Source organism: Notolepis coatsorum, assembly GCF_963971535.1.
Source record: "Notolepis coatsorum genome assembly, chromosome: 3".
NCBI lineage: Eukaryota > Metazoa > Chordata > Actinopteri > Aulopiformes > Paralepididae > Notolepis > Notolepis coatsorum.
Window position 1 is genome coordinate 76684633 of NC_140167.1, and position 24303 is coordinate 76708935.

At 42.0% G+C, this 24303-nt stretch overlaps 1 protein-coding gene across 2 annotated transcripts in view; it reads left to right on the plus strand.

Moving 5' to 3' along the window:
• Window positions 1–20666, plus strand: part of pde6d (phosphodiesterase 6D, cGMP-specific, rod, delta) — a 74720-nt gene extending 54054 nt beyond the window's left edge. Inside the window, exons 4-5 of one of the 2 annotated variants that reach the window (XM_084309457.1) lie at window positions 5906–6011; window positions 18566–20666. In XM_084309457.1, the coding sequence (XP_084165583.1) occupies window positions 5906–6011; window positions 18566–18647 (188 nt within the window). In that variant the 3' untranslated portion in view covers window positions 18648–20666. The remainder of the gene's footprint in view (window positions 1–5905; window positions 6012–18565) is intronic. The other variant, XM_084309458.1, reaches the window with a different exon arrangement.
• The last annotated feature ends 3637 nt before the right edge of the window (window positions 20667–24303 follow it).

The following is a 24303-nucleotide window of genomic DNA, read 5'->3' on the forward strand; positions in this document are numbered from 1 at the left end:
CCACTCCAGAAGATCCAAGGCAACCGACCAACAGGAGTGCTCCACATTGACCAGCATAGCGGGACCCCCCGAGTGCTCATCAAAGTGGTCAGAGTGCTCCTGAGCTACGAGGACAAGGTCCTGGACACTTACGCCGTCCTGGACGATGGGTCTGAAAAGACTCCTCCTAGCTTCCGCCGCAGCCCAGTTGGGCCTGCGGGGTGCCAAAGGTACCATGACAATACGCACCATCAGAAGAGACCAGAAGACCATAAAGGGTGAAAAGGTCTCCTTCAAGATAGCAGCGGTGGACCAGCCCGAGAAGCAGTATAGTATTACCAACGTCTTCACCAGCCACGACATAGGCCTATCACAGTACACCTACCCCATCCCACAGCTGATGGCGAAGTATGTGCACCTACGTCAACTACCTATACCGCTTATCGACGGCGCCACACCGACCCTGCTCATCGGCTCCGACCACGCGGACCTCATTCTCCCAATTGAGGCGGCCCACATCGGACCCAAAGGATGCCCAGTTGCGGTTCAGACCCGACTGGGGTAGACGCTCCAGGGCCCCCTCTACGGACTTGACAGTCAACCCACGTCTACACGCTGCCTACACACAAAGGCGAGCGACACCGGCCACTCCCTCGTACAGCCCGTTGAGAGGCTATTGACATTAAGCGAGAGGCCTGTGAGAGAACCGTGGGCACAAGAGGGAGTTCGGAACTCCACCCCCCTCAGCTGCGCTCCAGACGTAGCTGACCTCGAACCCAGCACCCCAAGCGACTCCTTGATGGGGCGGCCGGAACCGGCCCCTCCTCAGACGGGGTACAGAGCAAACAAGAGAAACAGACGGAGGAGGTGGAGGCGCAGCCAAGCACAGATCAAAGCAGTCTCAGGCCCGCTTCCTCCTAACCCCCCTACCATCCCTTCCAGCCCGTCAGAAGCGGACCAAGGACGGGCACAACTTAAAAGTGGACACCTCTGTCGTGATCATAGACCAGTCACTACCCCGAGCTGCGGGGCCGGCCGGCCGCGTAAGCAAAGTGATCACTGGTGCCGACGGAAAGGTCAGAGCGGCAGAAGTGCTCGTCCAGGGGCGGACATACACCCGACCCGTGGCGAGGCTGATAGAGTTGCCAAGGCTCCCCGACTCTCCTAATGACGACCATGACCCACTGACTTTGTGAATTGCCCTACTCCTCACAACGGACATTGAGTAGTGGACAAGGCGGTTAATCTGTCTCTGCTTATCTAATTAGGTGCGGACTAATTAGGAGGCGGCTGTTACAAAGGGTCAGATTAAACCGAATATATATATTTATTGCCTGAGATCCCATGTATAATATTTGTAGGGCTGACCTTCGAAGCTTTTTTTGGCAATCGAAGCTTCGGGGCCGAGCTTCGATTTTAATTCGAAGCTTCGAGAAAAAAAAAATTTATTTTTAAATATATTTTTTTTAATATTTTTTATTTTATTTTTTTTTATCTTATGTTGTGGGACTTGTACAGCACTTTCGTAAACGTTGTTGTTTTTAAATGTGCTCTATAAATAAAGTGGGTTGGATTAATTAATTAAGTAGCCCCTTTCGTGACTGACGCATCCAACAAGGTTTCACTCGGCTGTGTGATTTAATTCAAGGTGGATCGCTGTTGTCGTTTGAACAACTTCAGATTTCATGGGAACTACCAATCCCCCAAATCAAGAATGTTTAAGATGAATGAAGTAAGATTTTGATTATTTGAAATATGGCCTGTGTAGACTAAACTATGCACAGAATTATGTCAGTCTACAAGGTCCGGATTCTACATGGTCCGGCAATGTAGACCTTGTAGACTCCACTACAGACCAATTATCAGTGAATGTTCATGCATTTTTAAGAAGGGCAACTTCCACAAAAAAACAAAGAACTCACCAAAACATCTCAGTAGCACCTTATCTAAATGTTATATTTCATATATGGAGATTCATATTTATTTATGTATTGCATGCATTTCTACATTTTATTTCCTATTTTGTTTATTCATCCCAGTATCTTTCTTTCTTATGTGTGGAATTCTACAAGGTGCGCGCACACACACACACACACACACACCTACACACACACACACACACTTACATTTAGTCATTTAGCTGACGCTTTTATCCAAAGCGACTTACAAGTTCTGTACGACAAGACAGCAAGAAGGGTACAACTCTATCAGCTGAGTAACAATGTTCATCAAAGTGTTGCGTGTTACAGTGTAGGTTAGTTTATTAGGACAAGTGCATGACAGTAAGGTTAGTCACGGTTAGATTTTTTTTTTTTTTTTTATCATTTCAGATAATGGTTGAAGAAGTGAGTCTTTAGTCGACGGCGAAAGATTGGACGGGATTCGGCTGTCCTAACTGGGATGGGTAGTTCACACACACACACACACACACAAATCGAAGTAAAAAAAAAAAAAATTGAATTTTTTTTTATTTATTTTTTTAAACTTCGATTTTTTTTTTACTGTTCGAAGCTTGTGCCATCGAATCAAACGTTCGAAGCTTCGAAGCATTTAAGACAGCCCTAAATATTTGTATATCGTTTGATATCCCTTGTATATTCTTTGTACATATACACGGAATATCCCTTTACCTGGTACAGGACAGACCATAATATTCGTTCTCCTATTGGAAGCGATCCCCTAGGCGCCACGGCCATACCCCCAATGTCTAGTTCAAAGTCACCGCTAAGACATGAATGAATGAATGAATGAATGAATGAATGAATGAATGAATGAATGAATGAAAACTTTATTAACAGATTGCAGAATGGGTACAGTACAGTACAGCTCAATACATACAATTGTTAAGGGGATGCAGACCAGAGAAAGATTTTCGTCTTGTTTACATCAGGGTCCCCCATTTTCAATTCATCGTAACATATATGACATACATGACATACAGATAGACAGTACTGCTCCATCTATACATTTATGACATACCAGATTTGCAATTACAGTACTGTTTGTGATACAAAAAGAGTCCAGAAAGAAAAGAGTATATACATTAGGCGTGGAAACTGTACATTGGGCACTGCACATGCCTGAACATGCCCGGTTTTGCGCAGTAATACGAGACAGAAATAAGGCTGGTACTAGATTATTCACCGTACGTATAAATACGGCGCAGGTGGATACAGCAGCACTTAGCCTAAAGTCAAGTTACCCTCAAACGAGTTAACCCAACAAGTTGAAGCCTTCATCACGAGTCAACGACCAAGTGAAGTGAGCAACCTTGCGTCTAAATAGAGCAATTATAACCGCGTGCGAATAGGATAGTAAAAGTGTCAGAGCTTAGTGAAATAACGTCAAGTTCGACCTAGTTAAATGTGAAGTACCGTGCACCGGAGAATCTACACCGGTGAATGCAGAGCCTTTTCCGGCTGGATTATTGCTTTGGTACTGTGGCTGCTGGAGCAGAGAACCGTCTACCCCACTGCTGTGTGGGATTTACCCGTGAGGAGCATCACTCGAGCCCGTCTCTAGGAGAGGCTGGCTGGCTTTCACCTATGCTGTCGCGCATACTTGGATTATAGCTGCTGCTTTCGTCTGCCGATCAAGGGAGTAATGTACCCAGCATTTCCGTTAGCCGGTAATTACCGGTATTTGACCGGCAAAATCTGTTGAAGTCCGACATATTTACTCTCTCCGGTCTTAATGTCCGGTGAAAATAATTCCCTGAGTCTAAGCACAATTAGATTATTTGAATTGTATTAAAATAGGCTAAAATTAAATAGCCTATGCGATGAACGAAACGATCATTACATTTGTTTCCTCGTTGCTTCTAATAATGACAACGACGTCGTCAGCGAGAGCTTAGTGCTGGGTGTGCGAACTTTTGTGAAGCTGCAGAGCCAGAGCACTATCAGCACAATGCAGTATTCCAGCAGTACTCCAATTCAGCCATTTTCAGCCAATGTTGGGTGGGGGGCGCTGCTGTGCGGTTCCCAGAAAAGAGCCAATAACACTGAATCAGCTGCTCTGCAGCGCCATACTCTTTGCAAATAAGTCGTTGCGAGGTGGAGAGAGTCGTCACGCAAACCACGATAATGTTGCCGTCTCTCTGCTTTCTCAGTTCTTCGCTTGATATAATTAATACAAATGTCCAATATAACGGAATTCGTTAGCTCATAAAAATGTGATTATAACAGACTGCTGTTTAGTGTCGGACCGACTGCCCACATACGCGGTCTATTTTATTTCAAGTCAGCAGCAGCACGGAGTATCGAGGGACTTATTTTATTTGGAATATATTAATGACTGTATACGTGAAGTTGAACATTATGATATGTGTGACGTGTCTGATACAACGAGGTGAAGCGATGTCGACTCGAGATTCATTTGGGGGTGCGTGTGACAGAGCTGCTGCAGCGGGAGCCTGCGGGGCGGGAGCTTGATGCTGGTAGCGTATCGCACTAACTTGAGAGGCGAGAGATAGTAATTTGATTCTGCAAATCAATTTCTCATTCTTCGCTTGATGTAATTAATACACATGTCCAATTATAACGGAATTCGTTAGCTCATAAAAATGTGATTATAATAGACTGCTGTTTAAAACTCTGACCGGAATATCTCGAATATGTCCGGTGATAGAAATCTTGCAGGACACCCAGACCGGCACGAATATGTTCTAACGGAAACGCTGAATGTACCGCCTCCCGTAGCTGGAGCTTATTGATTCCCTGTTGATCCAGACTTTTGCATTCGAACATTCCTCCCCCCTGCTGGCTTACAACCGGAGGGAACCCCCTTAGTATCTCCAGCTGACCTACTAGTGTACCATATATAATTCTTATGTTCAGTGGTGCAGTGGCAAATTGACAGTAGGTCAAACGCTCCACGCGCGTGCACAGTTTTTTTTGGCTGCTCTCGTCCTGCAGCTGGATACTATTGCCTCACAGCGCGGCCGTCAGCGCGCGGCCCAGAGAGCACCGCTGGCTCTGCGGCTCTGCAGCTGCATGCTTCTCCGGGAGTCCGGTTGGATAATGCCATGTAAAAAGCGATTGCGCGTACTTCAGCCTCAGTGACCGAGGTATAACGCCGTTATACCAGCACTGCACCACTGCTTATGTTACAGGTGGTATTAATTACCCCCTGCGTAATATGCTCATGAACTTACGCTCTTGACCTATTCATGCACATTCTTCGCCTTACAAGCGCAACTCTCAATCTTAATAAATAATGTAAGATAATCTTGGTGCTCTTCTAATAAATATTCTAAACAGTACTTTCTTGTTAAGCCGTGTTATTGTGGGGGTGTTCATCACATATACCTGTGTACTGTATGGCCAGTAGTAATGTACATAACGCAGTAGTGGTTTAATGATACCATACTTATTCAATACAGTCAGGGAATTGTACCCCTCAGTTACAACTACTATTACTGCTGCTACTACTATTACTACTGCTACTACTACTACTATTACTGCTGCTACTACTACTACTAAATGGTAAATGGTGCATTTATATATCAGCTTTTATCCAAAGCACTTTACAATTTGTTCCTCACATTATACTTTCACTCACACATTCACACACCGATGGCGGAGGCAACCATGCAAGGTGCCAACGTGCTCATCGGGAGCAGTTAGGGGTTAAGTGTCTTGCTCAAGGACACTTCGACATGCTGCCCGGGAGGAGCGGGAATCGAACCAGGAACCTCCAGATGACCAGACAACTACTACTATTACTACTGCTGCTACTACTACTACTAATACTGCTACTCCTACTGATACTACTACTACTGCTACTACTACTACTACTACTACTACTACTACTACTACTACTACTACTACTACTACTACTACTACTACTACTACTACTACTACTATTGTTGAAAAGTATCTCTCTTCCTCTCTCTCTGTCTGTCTCTCTCTCTCTCTCTTTCTAGAGTGGTTTTTTGAGTTTGGCTTCGTCATTCCTAACTCCACCAACACGTGGCAGAGTCTCATAGAGGCAGCACCAGAGTCCCAGATGATGCCAGCCAACGTCCTAACGTGAGTCTGACCCTCACCCTACTCATCTCTAACCCTATCATAGGAAGACTAGAGAACATAGTTACTATATCCAGCCAACATCCTAACGTATGTCTGACCTAGGGCTGTCACAATTCGTCGACCATGTCGACGTAATCGGCCATGACATTTCGTCGATTTGCATATTCATGATCGACACATCGTATATAACTTCTGTGTTTCATGTCAACTCCAGCTTTTTTTAAATTATGTTTTTGTTTTTTTATTGGTTTTTACTACCGGGCAGTCCGGTAGAGAGAGGAAGAATGGGAGATAGACGGGGGGAAGACATTCGCCAAAGGTCGCCGGGTCCGGGAGTCGAACCCGGGACGGCCGTGTTGCGACACAGCGCAGTACGTGGTGTGCTACTTGAGCTCCCGAATCTTTCCTATGACAAAATGGCATCCAATGTAATCAAAAAAGTCAACCAACGAACAAGATTCTTGTACCAGATCTCCTCTCTGGTAAACAAGAATACCCTGAAGACTCTAGCAGGAGCACTCATTCAAGGGTACTACGACTATGCTTGCACCTCATGGTACCAAAGCACCTCAAAGGCACTAAAAACAAGATTACAAACATCACAAAACAAACTAGTCAGACTACTACTTGACCTTACCCCTAGAACCCACCTCACCCCTGCACACTTTGACAACCTAGGATGGCTTAGAGTAGACGACAGAGTACAGCAACTTGCAATGGGCCTGGTCTACAAGATACACTACACCACTAAGGTACCCATGTACATGTCAAAATACTTCCCAAAGGTCAGTGAATACCACGACCACAACACCAGAGGGAGTTCCACAAATCATGTTCAACCCAGATTCGGCACAAACAAGGGTCTAAACACGTTTCGCAATTATGCCACATCAATGTGGAACGCCCTACCCAAAGCTGTAAAGGAATGTGAATCCCTACCCACATTCAAACCCGCTCTCAAAGAGCACCTACGGGAGGCTGCAATTCGAAACTGGTCCCCATAAATGTCCAAACCCCCCCTCCCACCGACCCACCCCCTCCTAATGTACAGTTTCCTCCCCCTCATATGTATATATTATGTTTGGATCTCTGTTTAACAGTACTGTATTATTTGCATATCTTGTATGTCACAAGTGTAACACTACTGTATGTATGTCATGTATGTCAGAAATGTCAAGGTATGCCATTAATGTCATTATGAATTGAAAATGGGGGACCCTGATGTAAACAAGACGAAAGTCTTTTTCTGGTCTGCATTCCCTTAACAATTGTGTGTATTGAGCCGTACTGTATTGTACCCATTCTGCAATCTGTTAATAAAGTTTTCAATCAATCAATCAATCAATCAATCAATCAATCAATCAATCAATCAATCAATCAATCAATCAATCAATAACACACAATATTTAATAATTCATGGAGATATACAAAAAGCTATTTATAATTTTTGGCTGGTAAAAAATCTCTGGCTGGTAGTTTTTTTTTAATCTAAAAAGTAAATTTTGTAACCTGTTTTTCAGCATTTAGCTACAGCTGTCAAAGATTTTGAAATATTAAATTCCAAATAGAAGGGCGGCCGGGTAGCGCAGCGGACTAAGCGTCTGTCTACCACCACAGAGCCAGTGGGATCGAATCCGGCTGTGGTGCCTCCGGCTTGGCCGACCGTCCATACTAACACAATTGGTAGTGTTAGCGGGTGGGAAGCCGGCGTGGGTGGGTCCTGGTCGTTGTAAACAGCGACTCCTACAGTTCGGTCGGGGCGCCTGCACAGCAAGGGAAGGATCTGGGAGAGGTAGTGTGACCTTCCACACGTTACACTCTCCCAGTGAGAGTCCGCGCTGCCAGGTGAAAAGAAGCGGTGGGCTGGTTACACATGTGTCGGAGGAAGCATGTGATAGTCTCCGCCCTCCCAGACCGACGGTAGGGGGTAGAGTGCGCAACGACAAGGAAGGGGATTGGGAATTGGCATAACGACTAACATTGGGATGGGAGAAAAACGGAAAAAGAAGGGGGGAAAAGATAATAATAAAATTAAAAAAAAATCCAAATAGAATCAATTGTTGATTTTTCTGGTAAATTAATAGTTTCGATTAATCGATAAAATAATCAACAGATTAATCAATAACAAAATAATCATTAGTGACTGCCCTAGTCTGACCCTAACCCTACTAATCTCTAACCCTATCATAGGAAGACTAGAGAACATAGTTAATATCCCCACAGCCATCAGACTGTTCAACACCATATGACGCCCCCCCGCGTGAACACTTAAGGCAACCAACTTGCGTTCAGCTTTTCTCTGATTGGCCACAACCCACATGTGACCGCGCGCTAGCCCGCCCCCTTTTGCCGCTCCTGTGAGCGGCAGAGGCGAGGCGGCAGAGGTCCCTTGCGGAAATGAAATGCTGAGCTGTAATGTTATGTCCGAATCGAATCACGCGAATACACAGCGCATTTATCAAAACAACTACGCGATTCACTCGTCACTGTACATCAGTGGAGGCTGCTAACTGATTAACTAGAAACTGTACATTGTAACGTTATATAATGTATAATGTTATTTCGCGTTTTTAACGTCATAAAACAACTACCAGATTCACGCGTCACTGTACATCAGTGGAGGCTGCTGACTGATTAACTAGAAACTGTACGCTGTAACGTTATGTTATTTCGCGTTTTTAACGTCATAAAACAACTACCAGATTCACTCGTCACTGTACATCAGTGGAGGCTGCTGACTGATTAACTAGAAACTGCACATTGAGGGGGTTTGAATCTCTGTACATCAGTGGAGGCTGCTGACCAAATTTTTGGGTGAAATTTTTAGGTGAAGCACAAATTATTATATTATATATTAAATTATATTTTTTAAACATCCCCAACGCTGCAACACCCCCATTCCTCCCAGGTGTCAGGCTCCTCATTCGCTTCCATTCATTTTGGGGACCATGTTTAAATATCATACTTCTGAAGTATAAACAAACTATACTGCTGTGACGATTTTGAATATCTTAACATGTATTTACCACCTTCCTCTGCACGAGGCCACAGATGGGTTTTATGTAACAAAAGGACAATGAATGAATGAAAACTTTATTTAACAGATTGCAACATTAAGTGTTCACGCAAATATCATACTTCTGATAGCGCGGCGCAACACACAGAGCGGCAGGGCGTAACACACAGAGCGGCAGGGCGCGGATAAGGGCGTGTGCTAGCGCGGTCAGAAACGCTGAACGAAAAGCTGAACGCAAGTTGGTTGCCTTAAGTGTTCACGCGACCCCCCCGCGTGAACACTTAAGGCAAAACCTTAATGACCTGGGCGTGCCCGCCCCCCCCCCCCCATTGGGACAATGTGCAATTCATTTTAAATTTGTATACTGTAATTTTATATAGCAATTTTATTTTATTTGACTTAACACTGCAATAGTGCTCACCATTTTTTTTTTTTTATACTTAAATTTTTATTTTCAGTTTTTTGATTTACAAACAAAACATCCACATACACTAATACAATTGGCGGTCAAAATTATAAACAACAGTACAATACAATTCGATAGATAAGAACTAAAAGATATAGCTGATAGTAGAAAGATTTATATCAAAATCGAATGACGCGTTGACCTAAAATAAATTCACTAAAGGGGAAAAGGAAAAAAACAAAGCAAAACAAAAACAAAATGTGTGTGTGGTTTGCTACTTCCTGTCCACATTCTCTCCAGCATGGTTTCTGTGTTGGTGTATAGTTGCCCTGTATTTCTGGTGTTATAAAAAATCGAATTATGTTTTTCCACCCAAACTCCCTCCATATCCTTGACCCTGTGGTTGTGTGTTGTATCTTACATATGTTATACCATTCTTCCTCTGTTATCTCCGTTTCTAATTCCTTCTCCCACTTTTCCTTTATATATTTGGTTGTGATGTCCTTGCTGTCCATTATTGCCTGATATAGTGCTGATATCCCCCCCCCCTTCCTTCCTTCGTATGCTTTTACCATTATCTTAATTATCCCATTCTGATCTTTGTCTTTGTCTAGTTTTATTTCCTTGTTGTAGTAGTCCCTAATCTGTAAATATCTAAAGTGGTCGCTATTCTCTAGTCCGAATCTTTCTTTCAATTTTTGTAGAGTCTGGATCTCCCCTCCTCCTGTCATTGTACATATTGCTGTTATGCCCCCCCTCTCCCATCTTTTGAACCCATGATCTTCTTTCCCTGGTTTAAATTTGTTGTCGTGCGTTATCCATCTCAGTATCTTGGTTTCTAGCTTGTATTTTACTATCTTGTTCCATATATTTATAGTGAATTTGGTAATTGGGTCTATTAGTTGTTCCTTTCTTCTGTATAGCTCCCTGTCTCCTATTAGTGCCTGCACTTTGAGTCCCTCATTTTTTGTTTCTATGTCTTTCCATTTGGCTTCATAGTTCTCGTTGCACCAACATGTTACTATTATCAGCTGTGCTGCGTAGTAGTAATCTTCTAAACTAGGTATTGCCATTCCTCCTTTCTCCTTTGGTAATTGTAGAGTCACATATTTTATCCTTGGCCTTTCCCCCCCCCATATGAATCTTGATATCTGTTTATTCCATTCCCTGAACTGGCTTTGTGGTATTAATATAGGTAGAGCCTGAAATAGGTATAGTAACCTTGGTAATATATTCATCTTTATAATTTCGATCCTTGAGCTAAAGTCTAGAGGCATTACTGTCCATCTTTCTAGGTCTCGTTTGATTTTCTGATTAATCTGTGTATAGTTTGCATCGTATAGTCCCTCCACCACTCTTGTAATATTCACTCCTAGGTATCTGATCCTGTCCATATCCCATTTAATCTTGTATTTGTCTTTGATCTCTGTCGTTGGGGTGTAGTTCAATGTTAAGGTCTGTGTCTTTGTTACGTTAAGTCTATATCCTGAGTAATATCCATATTCTGTCAGTAAATCCATCAGTGTCGGGAAGCTTGTGTCTGGTTGTCTCATATATACTATCACATCATCTGCGAACAGTCCTAATTTATGTTCTGTTCCCCTTATCTCCACCCCTTTGATGTCCTCGGTCTGTCTAATTAGTTGAGCCAGTGGTTCGATGAATATATCGAAGAGCGTCGGCGAAAGACAACAGCCCTGTCTTGTAGCCCTCTCTAGTTTGATCCGGTCAGTCAGGTTGCCATTTACTTTAATCCTTGCCGTTGGTTTTTGATATAATGCCCTAATTGTTTTCATCGCGTTTTTGTCTAGTCCAAATTTCTCTAATACTTTATATAGGAATATCCAGCTTACACTGTCGAATGCTTTTTCTGCATCCAGGCTAACTAGTACTGCACTTCCTCCTTCTTTTTGTATCGCCTCTACTATCTGCACTGTCTTTCTTATGTTGTCCTGTGTTTTTCTTCCTTTAATGAATCCGGTCTGGTCTTCGTCTATAATATCTGGCATAAATGTCTCAAATCTTTTGGATATTATCGATGTATACATCTTGTAATCTACATTAAGTATGGACACTGGTCTGAAGCTACTACATAGTTCCTTATCCTTCCCTTCCTTTGGAATCGTAGTAATTATGGCTTCATTCCATGAGGGTGGCATTGTTCCTTTTTTCATTGTGTGTCTAAATGCTGCCTCTAATATGGGCCTCAATTCCTGTCTAAATGTTTTGTAAAATTCCGAAGGGAATCCGTCGCTACCTGGTGACTTATTGTTCTTTGCTTTACTGATTGCATTTCCCACTTCCTGTTCTGTTATCTCTGCATTTAATATTTTGTTCTGTTCCTTTCTTATCGATGGTAAATCTAATTTTTCGAAGAATGTCTATCTCTTCTTCTTCTGCCGCTTTCGGTTGTGTGTATAGTGTCTTATAGTATTCTACAAATGTCTTCTCTATTTCAGCTGGTTCTCTTAGTAACCTGTTTGTGTCTTTTATTGTGTGTATTGTATTTAGTTTCTGTTGTATTCTGATTCGTCTAGCTAAGAGTCTGGTCGCTCTCGTTCCTCCTTCATAGTATGTCTGTTTCACATATCTAGCCTTTTTCTCAATTTCTGTCAGTAATTCTTTGTTTATCTTTTCTCTAACGTCTTTTACTTCCCTAAGTGTCTCTTGGTTCTTTGAGTTTTGGTGTTTTTTCTCTAATTCTTTCAGTTTCTTTACTAAGTTCTGGTATGTCTCTATTCTGGCCCTCTTGAGTAGTGCTGCCTTTGCTATCAATTTTCCTCGTATTACTACCTTCATTGCATCCCATAGAATGTTTGGATCTACCTCTCCGTTATCATTTTCCTCTCTGTATCTTATTATGTCTTCTTTTACTTCATCTACTAAGCCTTTGTTATTCAATAGACCTACGTTCAGTCTCCAGACTGTGTTTCTCCGTCTACTTTTCAGATTTACTGTCAGATATGTTGCGCTGTGATCTGATATGTCTGTTACCCCTATTCTACAATCTTGTACTCTGTATCTGTCCCCTGTTGTCATGAGGAAGTAATCTATCCTTGAATATGTTGTGTGTGGATGTGAATAATGTGTGTATTCCCTGTCTAGTGTGTGTGTTTCTCTCCATATATCCGTGATTCCTAATTCTGTCATTTGTATATTCATATATTTGCTAATGTGTGTTCTCCATTTCTTTGTGCTTGTCGTGTCCATGTCGTAATTCAATACTATGTTGAAGTCTCCTGTACAGATTAAAACGCCTTCCCCTTCCATTGCTATAATATCGAAGATTGTTTCAAATAGGTATTTCTCACTGTCTGGGGGTGCATATATATTCATTAATGTTACCATTTGGCCTTCCATTTTCCCCTGGGCCATTACATATCTCCCCTCTTTATCTCTCACTTCTTTAATCAATTCAAACTTCACTGCATTCTTAATCAATATAGCTACTCCTCTCCTAAGGTTCTGTTTAAAAGAACTATAAAACATATTCTCGTATCCGAATCTCTTCAGTTTTTCATGTTCTTGTTGTATTAGATGGGTTTCTTGTAGAAAAATAACCTGTGCCTCCTCTTTTCTAAGCTTCGTCATCACCTTACTCCTTTTGATTGGATTATTCATTCCATTAACATTCAGCGACATCATGTTAATACTTTTAATTTATGTCATCTTTCCATTCGAAATGATGTCCCGTTCTACCCATGTCACATAAAATAATATTTGTAGTTGTAGCCACTGTTAACTCTACTCGACTTACATTCAAAGAACTATAATAAACATTTACAACATTCACAAAGTTTGACAATTCCATGGTGTCAGAGGTAATTATTTTCTTTCCTCTATCCCCTGCTGGGGGTGGGGAGAAAAGGCTCTCCTAGTGAGAGGGCTCCCCCTAGTGGCTAAAAAAGAAAGCTCACCATGTAAGTCCAGCATTTATTTATTTAATTCATTATAACTTTGTACTTCAGCGCTGACCTTCATTGTTTGTTTGTTGTATTGGTTGTCCTTTTTTATTTGTATTGCTCTCTATTGTCTGTTAACTGCCTGAGCTGTTACTGGATACCTGAATTTCCCCAAGGGGATTAATAAAGTATCTATCAGACCATCGATTCAGATGGGTAATATCAGCACTGTACCGGGCTATAATGACCAGCAAGGGACACACGACAGACTACATAAGGGAGAAATGGGAGAGAGAACTAGAGATAGGAATAACAGGGAAGGAATGGGGTAACATATGCGAGGTGCAACATTCAACAACAGGATCGAGGATTATGGAAAGAGTTTGGATGGAAAAACATAATCAGATTCTTTATAACCCCAGAGTTGAAGGGAAAATATGCACCAACACAAAGAGCATGCTGGAGGATGTGTGGGAAGGAGGGGGCAAATCACACACACATATTCTGGGGATGTCAGAAGCTGAAGGGGTATTGGGAGGAGATAGGGGAGGCAATGATCAGAATATTAGGATACGGATTACCAGAAACGGGACTGGTGCTTTACTTAGGGGACCTGACACACGAGGGAATACAGGGGGGGGACAAGTATTTAATAAAGATAATGTTGATATCGGCCAGAAAAGCAATAACGAGACTGTGGTACAAGGAAGACCCACCGACAATAGCACAATGGGTAGGAATAGTAGGGGAGATACAGGATATGGAGAGGATAACGCACATGCTGAGGCTACAGGAAGAGAAATTTGGAGAAAGATGGGTAAAGTGGGAGGATTATAAAGGGAACGAAAACGACATCACAGAGGAAGAATCAAATGCAACACAAGAGGGCGAAGGGTAAAGGAGGAAAGAAGTTCAAGGAGGGTCTCTGAACCCATGTCACACACATTTGCTTTAGTTAGTATTTTATAATTAAATTTTTTTGGGTAATACAATTGTTTTACATTTTTTGTACTTTATTATTTATGTCTGTTTAACAATGTTCAGTGTTGTATTAATATTCAGGGATGATGTGGTTTGTATATGGGTGAATCAAAAGGCAAAGAGAAATTTAATATAAAAGAAATAGAAAGGGCGAAGGATAAGGGAAGAAAGAAGTTCAAGGAGGGTCTCTGGACCCATATCACACATGATTGCCTTAGTCAGTATTTAATCCATTTGAGGAGGTATTTAAAAAAAAAAAATGTATGCCTGTTTAAGGGCGGTATACAATCAGTCTTTGTATTAAGTACCTGGAAAAACAACTGTAGCAGAACCGTACAACTAACCATGCTACCCATGTAACCATTTATGTTCACTGCATTCTTTCTTATTGTGTTGTTAGTTTCATTTTTGTGTAAGTGTTGTTTGTCTATAAATGTTAATAAAAATGTAAGTTAAAAAAAAAAAAAAAAAAAAAGTATCTATCTATATCCAGCCAACGTCCTATCATGTTCTCTAGTCTTCCTATGATAGGGTTAGAGATTAGTAGGGTTAGGGTCAGACTAGGGCTGTCACTAACGATTATTTTGTTATTGATTAATCTGTTGATTATTTTATCGATCGACCCTAACCCTAAAGTAGGTCTGACCCTAATGTAAGTCTGACCCTTACCCTAAAGTCTGACCCTAACGTAAGTCTAAACCTAACGTAAGTCTAACCCTAATGTAATTCTGACCCTTACCCTGATGTAAGTCTAACCCTAAAGTAAGTCTGACCCTAACGTAAGTCTGACCCTAACGTAAGTCTGACCCTAACTTAAATCTAACCCTAATGTAAGTCTGACCCTTACCCTAAAGTAAGTCTGACCCTAATGTAAGTCTGACCCTAACGTAAGTCTAACCCTAATGTAAGTCTGACCCTTACCCTGATGTAAGTCTGACCCTAATGTAAGTCTAACCCTAAACCTAATGTAAGTCTAACCCTAACGTAAGCCTGACCCTAACCCTAATGTAAGTCTGACCCTAATGTAAGTCTGACCCTAACGTAAGTCTAACCCTAATGTAAGTCTGACCCTTACCCTGATGTAAGTCTGACCCTAATGTAAGTCTAACCCTAAACCTAATGTAAGTCTAACCCTAACGTAAGCCTGACCCTAACCCTAATGTAAGTCTGACCCTAATGTAACCCCAACCCTGTGATAGACTAGAGAACATAGTTATTATATCGGATATCAAGTCAAGAGTTTTATTTGTCACGGCATACAAGTATACAATGAAATGCGGGTGGTCTTGCCCGCAACGATGTGCAATACAGTAGTACAACATATAATAGAATCCAATAAAAACAACATTGTGCAATAGACAGGTAATATAGTGGGACATCTCGGTATCTGTACATAGTTATTTACAGAGCATGTAGGACATGTTGGGTCTTTTGGTAGTGCAATACACTGTTACTGTTGCTATACTATTTTTAAAGTGACCTTTCCTTAGTGGCCATAAGTGTGGGCGTGTGCCGCATGAGTGTGTGCCTGCTCATGTTAAAGTGGCTGCTAGTGTACGAGCGTGCTTGTGTGTGGAGAGTTCAGTGTTCTGTGGCACTCAGTGTTCATTGTTCAAGGCGGAGGAGTTTCTGGATATAATATCCACACTGGGGTTATTGTTCTAAATGAGAGCTATTTTATTGTTGTTTATGCTGCTATTTCTTTAGCTGGTTATTTAGTATTGTTATTGTCTGCATTGCTTTTATTCTGTTTCATGATGTCTATTTTACTGTCTCTTCTGCTGTGAAGCACTTTGCAATTATTGTATGAAAGGTTCTATACAAATACAAATACATTATTATTATTAGTCTTAAGACCATCTCTGCAGTCATATGGTTCTGAATGGTGTCAGTCACTTTCCAACACTGCAGTGTTCAGTGAAGAGTTCTGTTTCATCTGTTTTCCTTCAGTCTCTGGTAGTTCAGCTGCTGGACGTTCTTCCACCTGGACATGTTATGGTTATGAACCTCTCTGTGACCTAAGTGACTATTAATTTGCTATTTGTGTGGCTCAGGAGGTAGAGCAGTCATCTGGTAGTCAGAAGGTTCCCGGTTAGATTTCTGCTCCAGGCAGCATGTCGAAGTGTCCTTGAGCAAGACACTTAACGGCTCCTGATGAGCAGGTTGGCACCTCGCATGGTTGCCTCCGCCATCGGTGTGTCAATGTGTGAGTGAATGGGTAAAATGTGAGGAACAAAATTGCAAAGCACTTTGGATAAAAGCTGTTATATAAATGCAGCCATTTACCATTTATTTCCTGGACGTGAACATCTTCAGCATGATTTTATATAGTTGTTTCCCCCCAAAAGTTGTAGTTTGTGAGCAAATGCCTCCTAACTCCTGTTTACCAAAGTTGTTTATAAAAAATAAATAAAAAAATGTGTGGCTGATCCCAGACGCTGGGCTGATGCAGGGCTATTCTCCACTTGCACAACCTGAAAGTAGGCACTTCCGGCTGACTTCCGGTTGCGAATGGTACTTCCTGTCCCATCCAAATACATTGGTTTTAGCTACTTTTCTCCCGTTATTTAAACAACTTTGTCGTCACAGAGAGGCAATGAAACGTTTGTATTATTATAGTATAGAATGTATTTAATAAGCAAACGTTTGTCAGCAGGGTTTTTGGGCTGCATTTCATGTAAAAACGTTCACTGTTAGTTTACTTGCTCACGCTAATTAAGGCTAATGCTGGCTAACAGAAGCTAGCGCAAGAAACGACGCCACAAAGTATTGTTTATAGTGCATTTCTTGCCACCTTATAGCATTTGTACATTTGTATGACAGTCTATAATGCTCCCGTGAGGTTTTTCCGGACGTTTTGGTAATGATTTTCACTATAAAATCATATTTCTAAATGACAGGAAGTTGATAAACTGTCCGGGATAGCTTTGAGCTAACGATCTTTTCCATTCTAAACGTAACGTTAGTTGTTCAAAACATTACCGGTCTATATAATTTGTTCCTCAACGTTATATAGACAGGTAATGTTTTGTAAACTAACTGCAGCCTGCTACAGTTAGAAGCTAACGTTAGCCAGCAAGCTGCAGCCTGCTACAGTTAGAAGCTAATGTTAGCCAGCAAGCTGCAGCCTGCTACAGTTAGAAGCTAACATTAGCCAGCAAGCTGCAGCCTGCTACAGTTAGAAGCTAATGTTGAGGAACAAATTATATAGACGGGTAATGTTTTGAACAACTAACGTTACGTTTAGAAGCTTGCTGGCTAACGTTAGCTTCTAACTGTAGCAGGCTGCAGCTTGCTGGCTAACGTTAGCTTCTAACTGTAGCAGGCTGCAGCTTGCTGGCTAACATTAGCTTCTAACTGTAGCAGGCTGCAGCTTGCTGGCTAACGTTAGCTTCTAACTGTAGCAGGCTGCAGTTAGTTTACAAAACATTACCTGTCTATATAACGTTGAGGAACAAATTATATAGACCGGTAATGTTTTGAACAACTAACGTTACGTTTAGAATGGAAAAGATCGTTTATACGAAGGAGCCAGTTTATCAACTTCCTGTCATTTAGAAATATGATTTTATAGTGAAAATCATTACCAAAACGTCCGGAAAAACCTCATGGGAGCATTATAGACTGTCATACAAATGTACAAATGCTATAAGGTGGCAAGAAATGCACTATAAACAATACTTTGCGGCGTCATTTCTTGCGCTAGCTTCTGTTAGCCAGCATTAGCCTTAATTAGCATGAGCAAGTAAACTAACAGTGAACGTTTTTACATGAAATGCAGCCCAAAAACCCTGCTGACAAACGTTTGCTTATTAAATACATTCTATACTATAATAATACAAACGTTTCATTGCCTCTCTGTGACGACAAAGTTGTTTAAATAACGGGAGAAAAGTAGCTAAAACCAATGTATTTGGATGGGACAGGAAGTACCATTCGCAACCGGAAGTCAGCCGGAAGTGCCTACTTTCAGGTTGTGCAAGTGGAGAATATTGCTGCTCTGTGATGTAGATGTGTGATGACGTCACTTGGCACCAAGTTCAGCCAATAGCAGATTTCAATAGCAATAACAGCATTTAACCATTAGATGGCGATCTCTTTAAATACCTGTAACATTTTAGTTAATAATATTATCTGTATCTCTTTATATTTGTGAATGTAACCGTAGAACCACTGTAGTATTAGTATTATTCAATGAAATAATGATAACATTTTTGTGAATAATATTTTTTATATTTGTATCTTCCAGTGGAAATGTCATCATAGAGACAAAGTTCTACGATGACGACCTTCATGTCAGCACCTCCAGGGTACGACTGTTCTACGTCTGACCTCCTCCAACTCCTCCCTCCTCCTCGCACCCCCTGCCTCCAGCCCCCCCTGCCTCCAGCCCCCAGCACTCAGCCTCCTGCCCTCAGCCTCCAGCCCCCTGCCCTCAGCCTCCAGCCCCCTGCCCTCAGCCTCCTGCCCTCAGCCTCCAGCCCCCTGCCCTCAGCCTCCAGCCCCCTGCCCTCAGCCTCCAGCCCTCAGCCTCCAGCCCCCTGCCCCTTGCCCCCTACCCTCCAGCCCTCAGCCTCCAGCCCCCTGCCCTCGCCCTCTTGCCCCCTACCCTCCAGCCCTCAGCCTCCAGCCCTCAGCCTCCGGCCTCCAACCCTCAGCATCCGGCCTCCAGCCCTGACTCAGGAGGAGGAGGAGTTTCTCTTTCCCCAGCAGACTGTTCCACTGTAAATAAATCAACACTGATCTGAAGTCAGCCTGGGACACTCTCGACCCCCCATCCCAACTCTACACACACACAGATCTGAGGTCAGCATGGGGCACTCTGGGCCCCCATCCCCACTCCACTCACACACACACACTGGTCCTCCCAGTCTTCTGAACAGGAAATCAGGCCCAGCAGGAGTCCTGATGGTGAGACAGAAAGTCCCAGAACCCCAAGGTCACAGGTTCCATCCCTGTAACAGCCATCCCTCAAAGTATCCTTGAGCAAGGCACTGAAACCCAACTGCTCCAGGGGTGCTGTCTGACCCTGACCTCTGAACCCTCTGGTGAAATGTTTACATGTATGCGTGTCTCAGAGATATTAATGTCTACATGTATGATATTGATATTTATGTCTAGTCTACATGTATTTGTCTCAGAGAGAGATATTAATGTCTACATGTATGTGTGTCTCGGGATAGATATTAATGTCTACGTATATCTCAGATATATAATGTCTACATGTATGTGTGTCAGAGATATTAATGTCTGCATGTATGTGTGTCTCAGAGATATATATTAATGTCTACATGTATGTGTGTCAGAGATATTAATGTCTACATGTAGGCCTGTGTCTGAGATATTAATGCCTACATGTGTGTGTCAGAGATATTAATGCCTACATGTATGTGTGTCAGAGATATTAATGTCTACATGTATGTGTGTCAGAGATATTAATGCCTACATGTATGTGTGTCAGAGATATTAATGTATACATGTATGTGTGTCAGAGATATTAATGTCTACATGTATGTGTGTCAGAGATATTAATGTCTACATGTATGTGTGTCTCAGAGATATATATTAATGTCTACGTGTCTCAGAGATATTAATGCCTACATGTATGGATATTAATGTCTACGTGTCTCAGAGATATTAATGCCTACATGTATGGATATTAATGCCTACATGTATGGATATTAATGTCTACATGTATGTGTCTCAGAGATATTAATGCCTACATGTATGGATATTAATGCCTACATGTATGGATATTAATGTCTACATGTATGCGTGTCTCAGATATATTAATGTCTACATACGTGTCTCAGAGGGAGGGTATTTCAACTAGGATATGTCAGCTAGGATGTGTTTGAATCTGTAGTATTTTGTGCCAATATTTGGCTACAAGGCGCACTTGCTAACCAACATTTATTTAAAAGAGGAAAGAAAACATCACTTGTCATCAGGTGGTCAGGTACAGATGTTTGCATAGAGTTCAACCCCATTTTGTTTACATGTACATTCATATTGTGATATTATTCAAGATACTGAATAAGTATCTGGAATATTAATGTACCTATAAACACCTTATCCTGAATAAGACCTTAACCAGGATATTAGCTAGTATCTGGAATATTAATGTGTATATGAACACCTTATCCTGAATAAGACCTTAACCAGGATATTAGCTAGTATCTGTATGTAGAAGTGTTTTAATGGCCTCAGGCAGAGCTGATCTGAACAGTTTGTTGAAAGCAGCTCTCTCTTTTGTCTCTTGTGGTTTCCCATCCATCTCATGGCTGTTGTTCACCTTGTTTTGTTAGCTGATAAACTGAGCTCTGTAAAATAGAAATGTGTTTAATACAACAGGATTATGGATTAAAGTTATCCAATGTTTAATAATGGTGTCTGTCATTGTGTTTTAGTTGGGTTAGGTAGGTTTAGTTGAGTTATGTAGGGTAGGTTTAGTTGGGTTAGGTTTAGTTGGGTTATGTAGGGTAGGTTTAGTTGGGTTAGGTTTAGTTGGGTTAGGTAGGGTAGGTTTAGTTGGGTTATGTAGGGTAGGTTTAGTTGGGTTATGTAGGGTAGGTTTAGTTGGGTTAGGTAGGGTAGGTTTAGTTGGGTTATGTAGGGTAGGTTTAGTTGGGTTATGTAGGGTAGGTTTAGTTGGGTTAGGTTTAGTTGAGTTAGGTTTAGTTGGGTTATGTAGGGTAGGTTTAGTTGGGTTAGGTTGTGACACAGCCACATATGGATGGACTTGTCCAGTGGTGACGGGATGAATACCTTTTTTTATGGTGGGGACAGTGAGTGGCTAGATAAGGAAAAGCACACCGCTGTCCTCAGATGAGAAGAATTTCCCCTAGGCAAAGGTGTAGACCGGGTCCGAATGAACAGGTAGGTATAATTTTAGAATGTCCCTTTAAAGTTTAAGAGGTTCGCGCAGCGCGCACCAGAGGAGAGGGAAGGGATGTAGGAAGCGCGCAGCGAGGAGAGGTGTTTGAAAAGTTTGTAGGCGAGCTACAGTAGGTGGGTTTAAATGAGACCTAGACAGCCAGAGTTATTCGGGATTAAACAGGTTAAGAACACAGGAACACCAATATTGCCTATCTATGACTGCTTTTCCGCACTCTTAAATCCTGTTCTTATCTAAGAACGAATCCCAGATAAGAAACCATGCAGGAATGTGTGTTCGAGTATGAGGTCCAATCATTTTATTACAAAGATTATACAAAACAATAGGAAATGTTCTTTTTTAGGCTGGATGAAAGCAGTCAATCATCTTCCTCCTGGTGTCTGGGTGCCCTCTTGTGGACAGGCTGCAGTAGTGCGAGGGAAAGGTGTCATCTTCAGGCTCACTACTTGGGCAGCGTGGGTTAGTAACTAAGTAGCCCCTTTCGTGACTGTGATGCACGCCAACAAGGTTTGGCCGAGTGAATCCACAGTCCCTTGCTCCTCGATAGGAAACCAACCTAGATTTACCATCCTGCCCGAACCGTTCGTTATACACGTATCACAGAGAAATATCAAAGGTACTCACAGTTGCACGAGGGTCTTGGCCAGAGAAACATAATGGTTTGAAAGCTAGGCGTTACTAATAAACATTTTAAATATTTTTTTATAAACTGGGTTAACCTTCTGTCGTGTGGCAGTGAAAGGATTAACCTATGTATTGTTGCAGTGAAAAGGGTTAACCGTTTTGGTAGTGCGGCAGGGAAAGGGTTACAAAATTACATGATGAGTACACCGACTTTCTTCCATTCGTCTCCTAATTTTTTACCACGTGTTGCTGAGGTCCAAACTTGCTGCAAGACATTCCTGGAGTGAGACAATTGTGAAATTCCAATATCTTAGTGATGTATCTTCATTTTGAAAAGAGATTTTGATAAAAAAATATATATATATATATTTTGGGCACACCTGTGCACAGTTGTTTGCATTTGGGTAGAAACTTGTATGTCACTCTGAAATTCAGGGCACCAAATGGACACCACTGTGATCCACATGGGTTATCAACTGTCAGAAAGTGCCCCCTTCCTGTTTGATACCCAGTTTAAAACCTGACAGTCTTTCTTCCTGTTTGATACTGTCACAGTTTTTTGCTAATGCAAGAATATCCATAAAAGTATCGATCTATCTATAATTGTATCTATTGTAAATAACTTAAACGTGTGTAAAATCTACTGTTATTTACTGTATTAAAGCTGGCAAATTCTATGTGTGCTCATGCACGGAATGTCATATCTATACAACAGCACCTCAGAGTCTCTGTCTAAACTGAGAAGTGTTGGACGCGGCCGTAATCCTACCCTAGTCTTAAATAACCATGTATAGACTTGTGTCAGTCTAGTGTCTGATTCTTTTTTCTGAAGAAGCATTTCCATTGAATTCCTGGCAGAATGTAGAAGTGGATTCTGCTCGTTGCAATGTGAATTTTTCCTTACAACGTATCCTTTTCCTGTCTGTAACTTTAGCTTGATTCACTTTTGAATAAACTTCTGAAAGATGTTTTCTACCGTTCATTATTGAATATAGTCAGATAAACGTGACAATACCCACAGTTTAAAACCTGACAGTCTTTCTTCATGTTTGATCCCCACAGTTTAAAACATGACAGTCTTTCTTCCCGTTTGATAGCTAGTTTAAAACCTGACCGACTTTCTTCCGGTTTGATACTGTACATACAGTTTTATGCAGTTTTTCAGCGCCCCCATACATGGCACCAAGTGGTAGAATAGGAAAACTGCAAGACAGAATATAAGCTTAATTCATAGCACCTTTTTCTAGCAGAAAAGCGCTTGCAGGGCGCTGGGATGAAGTGCTGGGGAGCACTGACAAACCAAACTGACTTAACACATTGATCAAATTCGAGTTTTCTATTATGTCCATCCTGGTCAGTCAGTTTGGTTGGTCAGAGCTGTCATCCGTTCGTCAGAGCTGTCGTCTGTTTGTCAGAGCTATCGTCTGTTTGTCAGAGCTGTCATCCGTTCGTCAGAGCTGTCGTCTGTTTGTCAGAGCTATCGTCTGTTTGTCAGAGCTGTCGTCTGTTTGTCAGAACTGTCGTCTGTTTGTCAGAGCTGTCGTCTGTTTGTCAGAGCTGTCGTCTGTTTGTCAGAGCTGTCGTCTGTTTGTCAGAGCTGTCATCCGTTCGTCAGAACTGTCGTCTGTTTGTCAGAACTGTCGTCTGTCAGAACTGTCGTCTGTTTGTCAGAACTGTCGTCTGTTTGTCAGAGCGGTCGTCCGTTTGTCAGAGCTGTCGTCTGTTTGTCAGAACTGTCGTCTTGTTTGTCAGAGCGGTCGTCCGTTTGTCAGAACTGTCCTCTGTCAGAACTGTCGTCTGTTTGTCAGAACTGTCGTCTGTTTGTCAGAGCCGTCGTCTGTTTGTCAGAGCTGTCGTCTGTTTGTCAGAACTGTCGTCTGTTTGTCAGAACTGTCGTCTGTTTGTCAGAGCTGTCGTCTGTTTGTCAGAGCTGTCATCTGTTTGTCAGAGCTGTCGTCTGTTTGTCAGAGCCGTCGTCTGTTTGTCAGAACTGTCGTCTGTTTGTCAGAGCTGTCGTCTGTTTGTCAGAACTGTCGTCTGTTTGTCAGAACTGTCGTCTGTTTGTCAGAGCTGTCGTCTGTTTGTCAGAGCCGTCGTCTATACACACCATGTTCCAGAGTGGATCTCCTCCCAGACCGGACCTCCTCCCAGACTTGGATCTCACACAGGCGGCGTTCACAACGAGAAACTGCATCTTCTTCACACTTTAAATGTAGCATACTAGGTCACAGAATTACTTAGCTTTAGATACACCACATGTAAAAACTGAGCAGGTAAACGTGGTTTTAGATATTATGCTCCGTACAAGTGGAATTAAGTACAGAAAACCCTGAAGTTACAACAGTTCATTCTGTTAGAATATGTTGCTCGTACTTCCTTTGATCTACATGTCAGTTTGTTGTTGACTGCTGTGTGGCAATATATGACTGAACTGAACCTGTTTGTTCAATGTGTCTATTGTACAC